Source organism: Narcine bancroftii, chromosome 6 (genome assembly GCF_036971445.1).
Source record: "Narcine bancroftii isolate sNarBan1 chromosome 6, sNarBan1.hap1, whole genome shotgun sequence".
In the NCBI taxonomy this organism is placed as follows: domain Eukaryota; kingdom Metazoa; phylum Chordata; class Chondrichthyes; order Torpediniformes; family Narcinidae; genus Narcine; species Narcine bancroftii.
The window spans coordinates 147378983-147392080 of NC_091474.1; the positions used below are offsets into that span (position 1 = coordinate 147378983).

Genomic DNA, 13098 nt, shown 5'->3' on the forward strand with positions numbered 1-13098 from the left:
CATAAAAAAAATCAGGCAATCAAGAAAGAAAAAAAGTAAATTATACAAAATATTTGAGTTTTCTGAATGCTTCTTGTAGTATTTTACAAACTATAAATCAATAATTATTTTATATATTTTAAATAATACTTTAAATCTGCATGTGCTGATGCAAGAGTTCCACCATCTGATATCAGCTATTTCATGAGACAACCATTACTGCTGTGATCATGGTCTGAGATGTCCAACTCAGTTTGTTAAGGCATTCTATTATTTGCCAAGCCATCTTTGTTCTCCTGACAGGTGGCTTGCTCACAAAATCTGAGCCATGTGAGCAGAATATTAAAGGGGGCTAAACATGTAAGTTTATGAGTGATGTAAGGGTTTAGGGAGGGAATTTGATTATTGTCTTTAAACTTTGTGAACTTTTTATACCTGAATAAAACAACAATGTCAACTCAAAATTTAAAAAACAACAATTATTTTCATTGGATTAGGATGTGTGCATCTCCTTAAACAGTAGGTTTCTACTGTCATTCATGTCAGAGTGAAGGCACTTTCTAATGTGGTTTTCTAGGAGAGTGGCAATTTATTCTGTACAGTATACTCAATAAAGGGTTGTAATCGATAAAATTTAATTGTTAAGAAATAAAATTAAAATTAATAAATTAAATAAAAACTTGGTTTTATTCAACAAGTTTTTCAAGTTTCATAGGCCGAAGGCAAAGGAAGAGGGTCCCGAGAAAGTTGCTAAAAATTGAGTGAGTTGTAAGGAAGAGGAAATGACAGATGAGCTTGATTGTGCTGAATACCATATGAAAGAAAGTGCATGATTTTTCACTCCCAAAATTAACTATTGTAAGAAAAGGTTGGAAATGAGACAGCAATTTGAAGGAATAGATAAACCAAGGATTGGTTTTGAAGACGAGGATAATATCACCAGATTTTGAGAGGGGAATGATACCTTTACACATATTCAATATCATCAGAAAAGATTCTCTGCAGGTTTGACATGACAGCAACTGGGGTCAGGGTGGAAAAAAACCAGCTGGAGAAACTGTCTCCACAAAGAGTTTGATTACTTCAGATGGATTTCTTCTATGTATTCAGAATCTGGAATTCTCCAAGAGAAATCTATGGATGAGCTGGTACATTAATTGAATGCTAAGATTTTTGGACAACAAAGACATTAAACACAAGAAGAATGAGACAGGAGAGGCTAAAGAACATAACAACCCTTACCTAAATGAATGGCAGTGAAGCTAACTCCTGCTCCATTCCTTATGTTATTACAATAGGATAACAGCAAACTCAATGGGACAGAGATTGCTGAATCAATATGAATCTTGTAATCAAAGGATGAGAGCCACTTGGTTTAAATGTTGAGGAGGAAAATGGTTAAAGTATCTCATCAAAAAATATTAATGGCACTTGGATGGACAGAACAATTAACTGAAAAAGGACTAAAACAAACTCATTTAAAAGATGAGGGGGTGCTAGGGATATTAAAGGGACAGATCTCAGTACGATTTGGTAAAAACGCCAGTCTGCCACTGAAAGAGGAAAGTGAGGAAAGGCTCATTCATGAGAATGATGCAATGACACATTGATTTCCATCAAAACATTAATTGTTGCTTCAACATTATAATTCAGTTCATTTTGTTACATTATCATAACCTTGTCAAAGATATTATGCTAAACCAACATTAATAAGCATATTAAATAACTGTCAGAAGACAACTACCTTTCAAGAGTAATTACCTAAAGACATCATGTTTATAAGCAAAAAGAAAAGGAGGAACTCAGGTCAGGCAGCATCCATGCAGAGAAGTGGAAAGTCAATTATTTTGGGTCAAAACCCTTTTTTTTGTTCTTGAAGCAAGCTTTTCTCTGAGATGCTGCCAGTCCATTTCCTCCCTGGCCCATTGAGTTCCCACTGCTGTTTGTTTTTTTTTGCTCCGGATTCCAGCATCTGCAGTCTCTTACGTCTTCATTTTTTAAAAAAAAATGTTAGTAGGTGACTTATACCTACCAGGAAATCCATCATCTGCTTCTACATCACCAGGGCCACTGCCAATGCTAGTAGTATCTAGGCCCACATGTATTAATTGTAGCTGGGATCGAAGCTGTTCAATATCACTGTCTTTGCTATCCAGTGCCATCTGCAGCTCAATTCGCACCTGACTTTCATCTGCAATTTGCTGTGGGAAGATTAGTTATATCAGTGCATTATAGCCATATGAACCAATTAAGTATTTAAAAACCCACACAATACAAATTAAACCAATGCTTCATCTGACTTGTTTGTTTCCTGAAGAGCTTGACTTTTTTTTTCCTTAATTAAACCCATTCTGTTGAATTTTGTTTTCATTCTTTCTATACATTAGATATTTTCTACATTCCAAAAATGATAATTTGCTCCTCACCCTCTTAACTTTTTTCATGATTTTAATAATTTATCTTTACTTTCTTATAAACCATAAAAATAAACAATTTCATAAAGATTTCTTCCCCGCAGCCAAAATTATTATAACATGAGCACAATTAATGTCTCTCTCTTAATGCAAAAGATAATTTCATCCATTAGTGATCTAATTTTAACATGTTTGAAGGTTTCATCACATTTGCTTCATAGAAAATGAGTCTTTTAGATAACTTCCTCTTGAAAATCCTTTCTCTAATCTGCTTCATTATCCCTATTTCTTCCTCCATCAGTAACGGGTTTCCATCTCAGTAAGCTCTCCATCCCAAAACTCTCCCAGCCAATAAATACCTAATTGTCTCCAAATGCAGCATGTTCAAAGATTTAATTTCGAAATCATGGTACCACGTATAGTTTAGTCTGAGTTTACGTCTAATACTCAAAGCTTCCATACTCTGTGCAAAGTGTTTCAATGCTCTTTCCTGAGCTATTGATTTACAAAGCTAGTTAATTTGAAAATCAACTGTCCACATAGAAATATTAAATTTTACTACCTTCTAGGTCACTATTCAACTTGAAAGACCATTTGTGAAATGAATCCACCAAAACTGAGAGGTATTTGCACTGGATCATCACAGGTCATTTTAACAAAAGCAAAGAGTGATAGAAATTGAAGTATTGCTACATAATAAAGTGGACAGAATCTGCACATTCTAAACTGGGGTGTTATCTAACAAAAATCTCTCTGCCTCTGTAGCAAATTTCATGCATCATCTTACCGCTTGCATTTCATTGAGCTCTCTCTGGTATTTGATCATCATTTGTGTTAATTTTTCCCGCTCTGACCTTAGCTCCAATTGCAGTTTTCGATTTTCTTTTTCTTTTTTACGAACATCAGTGTCATTTCCACGACGCCCATGGTCTCTCTTCATATCTTTACGATTCATAATTTCAGCTAATTTATTGACAGCCTAAAAAATAAAACACTTTTCTTGAGAATTCTCTATTCTCCAATGGAGAATGCAGTTTCTTTAGCAAAGAAAAATCTTCCCACTGTGAAGTGCTGGTGCATGCCTTTAGAAAGCCTCTTGAACAGTTACAGAATCAATTTTTAAATGTAAAAATTTTAAAGTTGGACATACAACATGGTGACAGACTCTTTTTCAGCCAATGAGCCCAAGCTGCCCAAATACTCCAATAAACCAACAGCCCCCAGACATTTTGAAAGGGGGAGGAAACCGGAGCACCCAGAGGAAACCCACGCGGACAAGGGGAAAACGTACAAACTCTGACAGACAACGCTGGATTCAAACCTGGGTTGCTGGCGCTGAAAAAGTTATGCTAACTATGCCGCCCAAACCTATTCACATCCAAGTGTTATTCCTGCAAGCAAATCCTCTACATTGGTAATTTGCTCCCCCTCCGCATCCAGAATGTTTTTCTCCTCCAATACTTTGACAACTTTTCTCATTTATATCTTCACTATTTCACTACCATTATGATTTTATTTTCTAAATATTCAATTTTTAAATTGCTTATCTATTTCATTTTATACTTCCTCTTCATACATTTTTAGCCTTCTGTTTCAATTTAATTAACTGGCATATTTTTAAATCTAGAGAAATGCATTCTCCTTGATTGCTACAGATCGTTGATCAACATACATGCCACCTTCTTACCTGCCATAATGTCATTTTCCTCCCTGAATTTATCTAAACTACATTCTGCACCTCTCAAGTGTGCGAGAGAGAGTAAAGGAGAGGAAGAATTTATGCCCTCAAATGGCAGACCAGAACAAAAGCACACTTTACATGTGGTGAAGACAAACACTTTTTTATGCAAAAAAATGGCAAAACCCTAGAAAGCTCTGACCTAAAAGTTGTTGAGGCCAGTTCAACTATTATGTCCATGACCTGCATTGTCTGGTCCAAGAACTGGATGTTTAATAAATCAAGAGGAAATGAAAAAGCAATGGCGGAAGGGTAGCAAATGGGGAAATTGTCAAGCAAAGGGCAACAAACTAAGGCAGAAAATGTACAAAAAAAAGAGAAAATCCAGAGTTCTGAATACTATATATTAAAAAAAAACAAAGGCTCTGCAGTCTTTATTTGATTACAAGACAGTACATACAGCAACAGGTGAGTTTGATGCAACAATAATCTCAGAGACATGGTTGCAGGGTGACCAAGACCAGGTGCCCAATATTCCAGGATATTTGTTCCAAAAGGGAAAGGCAACAGAGTAGCTTTGTTAATCAAGGAAGATACCAGAGTTTTGATTATAGAAGCAGTAGATGTTAATGAAGTATTGGTTTGGGTTGAAATCATAAATGGCAAGAAAAAGAAGAAACAGGTGGTAACAGTCGACAGATCTTCAAAGTGTGACTACTAAATAGGTTGGAGCATAAATGGCAAAATTTATCTAGAGTATTATCATCACGGGAGAATTGAATCCACATAAATGATTAGACAAACCAAGATAGAAAGAAATAAAAGAAATTGGTTCTTTCGAGCATAAGTCTACTGACATAACAGAAAACAAAGAAATACGTTAAATCATTTTGTTTTGCATCAGTCTTCAGTCAGGAGAACACTGAAAATATTGCCAAGATTACAGATGAGCTCATTGCAAACAGGGAGAAGCCTATAAAAATCTCAAACACATGAGCTAATAGCAGATACCACAGGATGTCAAAGGAAAAGGATGAGGAGATGGTGGACATATTGCTTGATTTTTTTTTCAAAACATACTTAATTCTAGGAGGATGCCAGAAGATTGGAAAACAAACAATGATCTCTTTGTTCAGAGGGAGGTGGAAAGCAAATAGTGAGGAACTACAGGCCAATAAGTTTAATGTCTCCTGTTGGAAAGATAATAAGAGTCAAATCAAATAGAAAATAACTAATTATTTAAAAAAATAAACAAAATATAACTCAAACCTCATGAACATGGCCATATGAAAGGTAAATTATGCTTGGCAAATTGCTTGAATTCTTTGAAGATGTGACAGGAGCGCTGATGAGGGAAATCTGCAGATGTAGTGTATTTAGGTTTCCAAAATCTAGGTGCCACCAAAAGGGCTGGTGCATAAATTAAAAGGCTAAAGTACTGAAGGAAGTGTGTTCATGAAGACTGAAAATGGGCTAGAGACAAAAGTGTGGGAATAAATGGGTCCTTTTCAGACTTGAGGGATGTAACTTGAGTACTTTCTGGATTGGTTATTTGTCATCATTTGTTTACTATTTACATTTTAATGAGCTGAGGGAATGAAATGTAAAGCTTCCAAATTGCTGCTGATATGAAAATATGTGGTCAGGCAGGCACATTGTGATGAGGAAATCGAGATTTTTGAATGGGATATAGATGGATTAACAAAAACCTGGCCTATCTTCTGTATGTGCAAAAATGTGAGGTCGTGCACTTTGTTAAGAGTGATCAAAATTCAGATTGACTAAACCACTTACTGACAATAATTCCTGTCATTTTGAATGATAGACCTCCATGCATTTTGATTACAAGGAATTTCAAGTGGCAATTTCTCAATTCAGCATACAGGGTCACCAATTGTCAGGAATATCTGATTAAGTAATGAAAAGATGACAAATGCAAGTGCAAAACTGACCAGGATTATTAATGCCACTTGGTGTCCCAATGATCATGAATCATCAGTGAACCCGATAACCCTGTTGCCTGAAAAATGGCATTAATTGAATACTTTGAGAAAGTTGTATCATTATTTGTGAGCAATAACGTATGAAAAGTTGAATCGGTGCTTAATAATGTATTTTTACTTTGGTTTTCATAATGAACAACAAACTGATAGCCTTCGCTATGGGTCCTTTGTATCCTTCTGGAATTATTCAAATGCTGCTCTGTGATTAGTCCCTTTACAAGCTCCTTACTGCTTCTTAAAATTATAACTCAAATCATTTGGATTCAGAGTTTAATGGTGATCATTTCCAAACACTTAAAAATAACATGTTAGCTTCAGTACACAATGTTCAGCCACTGAATGGAAAACATCCATAATTCAGTCAGACTTTTTTTTTAATTACTCCTGCATATGAAAATCTATTATTTTTGCAGAGTGAAGGAGTGTGGGAGGGGGAAAGAATGTCTAACATTGACATCAATAGCACTTGTGGATAAACACAGTTTTAAAAAAAGACTATCAGAATGATTTTTTTTCAAGCAGTGATTTGTGACATTCCAGGACAAACCCAATCACCATTTTGTCCAATTCTATTCAAGGACAGAGAGTATCACAAAAATAGTCGTGGAATGTACATCGCCTGTTTATGGCCAGCAACAGACCTTTATATTTCAAACTACCACTGGATTCCAATTGATCTTGGAATACAATTATTCTTGAAACAACAACTTTCCGCTTTCAAATCAATTGGAGAGAAGATACAGATCAGCCAAGAATCTGATCCTACATGTTTTAGGTATAGAGACTTACTCCTGTTCATATGAAAGATAAACTTAGCCTAATTGATTTCGATGCGTGATTATTATTAATTCCACAATAGATTTCACTAAATTTTTCAATTTCAAGAAATTCACTCCCATTAGTCCACTCAGTCTTTCTCCCTTTGTTCACTTTTTCAATCCCTGCAACCACACCCCCTCCATTACTTGGACATCACCTTCCCCCACCTGGTTCCATCTATGCATCACCCCTCTCTTTTCTTCTACCAGACTCTGTCTCTAACCTTATCCCTTCCCTTGTCCACCCAGCTCCATCTGCCTAAATTTGTTTTTTCATACATTTCCACCTATCACTGATGAGCCTCTGCAAAATAACTCTTCCATCTGCCCATAATATTTATCCCCTCTCCCCCCCCCATGATATCATCTGGTTCCATATTATCTGCCAGCATATCCCACTCCACCCTTTTACTTCAATACACTTGCCATCTTCCTTCCACACTTTGATGGAGAATCTCAACCCAAAATGCTGACCATTTCTTTGCCTCCACAGATACTGCTCAACCTACTGCATTAACCACCAGTATTTCTTTTGTTCTAGATTCCAGCATATCTAGTTTCCAGAATGCAAATTATGCAGCTCTGCTCTTTATCACTACAACCTTTTATGTCATTCGTAATTAAGTGGCCTCAAACATTGAAACTGTACGCGACTCCACCACCATCTCTGGCAACAGCCTCTGGATATCAATAAAAACCAGCCCCTTTTGAGAACCATCCTCACTATCCACGCTAACACCAACTTCTGTGTCATTTACAAATTGCTAATCTCACCTCCTTAATTCACATCCAAGACAATAATTACATATTACAAACTGGGGTTCCAGTAGTGCACCACGAGTCACAGACTACCTATCAGAAAAGCATCCTTCCATCACTACTCTCTGCCTCCCATCCCCAAGCTAATTTGGGTCCCAGTTGCTGGGTCACCAGGGATCTCACTTGTCTAAATGTTTAGATTACCATGTTATTTGGGACCTTATCAAATGTCATACTAAAGTTCTTATAGACAACACCTACTGCCTGCCTTAATCAATTTCCTTAGTTATCTCCTCAAACAATTAAATTAGTGAACCTGCAAAATAACTGAACCAAATTATTTAATAAGCAGATGAAAATATTCCTTGAGTACATTCTGGAATGGCACATCCTAGAATAAGATTCAAGAGCAATATGCAAAATGGATTATAGAAGTGAAAAGCAGGTGTTCATGGATCCTGAGACTGAACCACTCATCACTGATAGAAGATACAACGTTCATTTTGGGTAATGGTCATAAGAAACAACATTTAACTCGCTGAATGAAAATTCAGTGTTATTGAAATATGATGCTTAAATTTAAACAGATTCTCTGGATGCATTATAGTGTTGTGCCACAATCCCACTGTTTCAAACTACAATTTGGTTCCTTTATGCTTACCTGTGTTTTAAGCGTCCTCTCATTCAGCAACTGTTTGTCATATTGGACTTTAATATTGATGAGATTTGCATCTTCTTCTTTCAATTTGTTAACCTCTGAATCAAAATGCAAAACCATTTTAGAGTCTAACATCTGACAGTAAATTATTGTAATTGCTATAATTGACCTGAAGTGTAGACTCTCTATGCTTAGGTGTTACCTGACCTACTGAACATGTTTAGTATTTTCTGATTTACTTCAGATCCTAGGATGCCAAACTCAGGTCTTCACAAAATTCATTTGTACAAAATGCCTAGCTAAACCCAAGAAATTACTTTGTAATTTGGTAGTCATTGTTGAAATCAGTTTAAATCAAGGAGCTCCGACTAATATTTTCAAAAAAAATAGCTTAAAACAATGTTAGTTAATACATCCGTGAGAATCTGAGGAATGAAACACTTCGTCATTGAAGTATTTTTTGTAATTCTTTATTTATCGTACTATGAACCATATCAACCAAAATATTTACAGATGCATCTCTTTAAATATACAGTGAAATTTTCTCTTTTCCCCCCATCCCTCCCTCCCTCCCTCCCCACTCCAAAAACATTAAATATTGAAAATATAAAATACAATAATAAAACAACATCTTTATACAAAAGGAAAACAAACAAAAAAGACGTGTCATCTATTTATACACATTAAATCTGATCGTGTTTATCTTCTTATCATTTTAGGTGGTGGTGGTCCGAGGCCTGCTCTTTCTGTTATGTTCCATGTATGGTTCCCAGGTTTTTTCAAACATTGTAACTTTGTCTTTTAAATTATATGTGATTTTTTTTCCCAATGGAATACTCTTAAATTTGGTTATGTATTCCATTAATGTTTATAGTCATATAGTTCAATGTGGCCATCTTATATCTTTATTTTCACTTCTTTTCCACCTCTTCACCACCTCCATCCCCTTTTTTCCATTACTGTCTTTAAGTTTTCCTTTTTAATCTCAATATATGACAACGCACCTAAGACATGAAATACCCCAACAATCCCCCACAAGCAATAACCCTTTAACCCCAAATGAACTCCCCCTCCTTGGGTTGCCTTTTTGTCCCTTGGCGGCAACCACAACTCCCCTTTCCATTCGGTTTGAGAACTTACTTGCAAGCATAAACCAATTTCGCAATGACGTTATCCTCTCACCCCCAGCCCGCCCAAGAACATTATTTTCCTACACATATAACAAAGCTCTCTCTTTTTTCCCCCTTCTCTTATCCATCTTTAAATCTTTATATATACATTATCTTTACTTTATATTATTACATATTTTTGTATATTTTCTTGCTGGTCTTCCTTCTTGTCACTCCTCCTCCTCTCTTATCCTGTCCTGCAAACGTTCAGCAAATTCTTGGGCTTTCTTTGGGTCCGATAACAGTCTATTCTGTTCCCTAGGAATAAATACTTTGAGTACTGCTGGATGTCTTACTATAAAATTATAACCTTTCTTCCATAAGATTGTTTTCTCTGTGTTGAATTCCTTCCTCTTCTTTAAAAGCTTGAAGCTTATGTCCGGGTAAAAAAAATATTTTTTGTCCCTTATATTCCAAAGGCTTATTGTCTTCTCCAACCTTCGTCTTGCCTGCTCCAGTATGTTCTCTCTTGTCGTATATCTTAGAAGTTTTGCCAATATGGATCTTGGTTTTTGATGTGGTGGCGGTTTTGGTACTAGTGCTCTGCGCCCTTTCAATTTCTATTTCTTCATGTGAATATGTCATTCCCAGCACCTTCGGGATCCATCCTTTTGTAAATTCCTTCATATCTGACCCTTCTTCGCCTTTTTTCAGGCCCACTATTTTTATGTTGTTTCGCCTACTATAGTTTTCAAATACGTCAAATTTTTGTGACAATAAATCTTGTGTCTCCTTAATTTTTTTTTGCTCTCTTCCAACTTCCCTCTTAAATCATTTATCTCCATTTCTACAGCAGCTTCTCGTTCCTCCACATTTTCTACTTCAGTCATGACCAACTCTAAGCTTTGCATTCTGTCTTCAGCTCTTTTAATTTTTCTTTTGTTTTAACTAAATTCTAATGATTGTCATTCTTTCAATCACCTACATTTGTTCTTCAAAAAAGGCCTTATCTAAATTTTGTCCTTTTATTTTACCTTCTTCTTTCCTTTGAAATTCTTGGTCTTCTTCCTCCTCTTCTTCTGTGTCTGTATTTACGTCTGCGTCTTCTTCTCTTCTCTGTACCAGTGTATCTTCATCCTTCTCTGATGAGCTGCTTCTTTATCCTTGCTGGGCCTCCTGCTGCGGTGTCTCCTGTTGCCGGGCCTCCTGCTGCAGGCCAACCTGTTCCTGGGCCCCCCGCTGCAGGCCAATCTTTTGCTGGGCCTCCCGCTGCAGGCCGACCCCGCTGCTGGGCCTCTTGCTGCAGGTCATCCCCTGCCGCTAACCCTCTTCCAGCCCTTAATTCTCTTTCTCACCACACTTTTCTTCTTTCTTGCTTGCTACCCCCAGCTGAACGCCCCGACGCTGGGCATCTCTCAGCTGGCTGCTCCTCAGCTGAGTCCCCCTCCCACTGGTGTTAACCTTTTCTTTTACTTGCGCAGTTGCGCACCTTTTCTTGGCTCTGAGAGCCATTTTTGAAGTCCACCGGTCGAGAGGGCACCACTCCTCCGGGGACTCACCAACGTCGGATATCAGCTGCTCCTCTCCGACATGTAGGTAAGGCCTTCTTTTTTCTCCAGTGATTTTCCTTCTTCCCCTTTCTCTGTTATTCTTACTTTTTCTCTTCTGGGTGCCATCTTCTGTCTTTTCTCTGTAACTTTATCTTTCTCTTCCTGTATTTTATGTTTAATGAGCTGTTTTTTTCAAACTTTTATTTTCTTTTCTCTGGAGAGGGCTGGTTCTACTCGTCCAGCCACTACTCCATCACGTGACTTCCTACTTCGCCATTGAAGTTAAGGAGGTATTAAACTGTAAATTGTAAGATTTTGAATGCAACTTAAAATGAGTTGTCAACAATGTGGCCAGTTAAAAGTTTTAACTTTTACTATGACATTTTTGTTAATTTCAGATCTTAATTCAAGACCTGACAATAATACTATGAAAAATAGGATTCTGTCCCCGGAGCCTCCCTAGCATTTAATGGCTGATCTTCCACATCAAAAGCATTTTTTTAATCAATTCTCCTCTGAAATACTGAAGCTTATTGATCTATGTTTTAATTGTCATCCATGACTGAGCCTTCTTAGTCCTCCAAAAACACAATTTTGAGTTAAAAAAGTCTCATTTCAGACCTAAGTGGCCTATGCCTTTATTTTGAATCTGTGACCCCCAAGTCCCAGTACTCTGAAATATTACCAATGGATGAATGTTCAGTTGGCAGGGCAAATTACACATTCATTTCTTGCAAATGAAACAATTCACCTCCAAAAAAGCTAATCACCCTCAATAATGCCTGAAAATATCAGCCTAAATAGGGATATTTAGTCACAAAGTTTATTAATATATTATTTGAAATCTTCTAGATATTGTGAGACATGTCATAAGCAGCAAATTTTTACATGAAAAGGAAGCAAACATGGACAAATGAGCAATTTCACCAGATGGCTACAACAGTGCTCAGTGCCTTAAAGGTTTACTTGATTTATTTCATATAAACTGAATAAAAGATGTTTGTTCCGCATGACTAGGTTGTATTTACTATTCAGTATCGCACGCTTTTAATTTTTCTTCATTGTCAAATTAACAGGTCAAAAAAGGGCAATTTGACAATGGATAAAACAACAAATATTTGATATACAGTATTTTGAAGTTTTTGCACTTACGGTCTTGAAGCTCCTTCACTTTGTTGTTGAGTTCCTCCTTCTCACTTGCAAGATTTGCTACATCAGCAGTCAGTGTTCTATTAGTCTCCTCAAGCTAAAAGAAAAACAAGTTAGAATAATTAAAAACAATTGCTAATTTCAAATTATGCAAGATTTTATAATCGTCAATTTTACAGTAGCCACTTCTGCTGAATGGATGCAATTTTCCTTTTTCAACAGAAAAGCACTTGCTGCAGATTAGATGCACAAGACCTTGCCAAATAAAATAGACAGATTTACAGGATCTCTGCTTTAAATTCCATGAATGCTGTCTAAGTCCCAAACTAAAAATTAGTTCTAATGAAACAGAATATCAATCTGTTGGAAAAAAAAAGCCACAAGGCTCATGAATTAGCTAACACCTCCACTGAAGAGCAATCTTTTTCACCCTGGACAACCATTCTTTTCCTATCTTGCATTTTTTAAAAAATCCAAGCAGTTATTCAATTACCTTCTGGAGGTTGCTTTTGAAAGTGCATGTACCACTCTTTCTATTCTATTCAGTTCTCACTGGCTCTACACAAAGCCCGAAAACATCTGGATAGCAAAGATGCATACATCAGGATGCTCTTTATCAACTAGTTTAGGATTCAACATCATCATCCCCTCAAAATTGATCAGTAAGCTGCAAGACCTGCACCTCAGTACCCCATTGTATAAATAGATCCTGGATTTCCTCATCTCAAAAGCACAATCAGTGAGGATTGGGAAGAACATCTCTTTCACAATCTCCTTCAGTACTGGAGCACTACAGGCTGCATTCAGCCCCTGCTCTACTCACTGTATGATTGTGTGGCTCAGTACGACAAAAACACCTTCTACAAATTTGCTCTCGATAGCACGATAGTAAGTTGTATAAAAGGGGCAATGAGTCTGCATACAGGAGGGAGATTAAAAACTTGATTGAATGGTGTACTAACAACAACCTCACACTCAATT

The 13098-nt window shown here is 36.7% G+C and overlaps 1 protein-coding gene across 7 annotated transcripts in view; it reads right to left on the minus strand.

The window, feature by feature from the left end:
- Positions 1 to 13098, minus strand: part of LOC138736582 (rho-associated protein kinase 2-like) — a 177333-nt gene that overhangs the window by 23585 nt on the left and 140650 nt on the right. For all 7 annotated transcript variants that reach the window (XM_069886317.1, XM_069886316.1, XM_069886314.1 and 4 more), the window contains 4 exons: positions 12121 to 12214; positions 8313 to 8407; positions 3181 to 3372; positions 2012 to 2180 (listed from right to left, as the gene is read on the minus strand). In XM_069886317.1, the coding sequence (XP_069742418.1) occupies positions 2012 to 2180; positions 3181 to 3372; positions 8313 to 8407; positions 12121 to 12214 (550 nt within the window). The remainder of the gene's footprint in view (positions 1 to 2011; positions 2181 to 3180; positions 3373 to 8312; positions 8408 to 12120; positions 12215 to 13098) is intronic.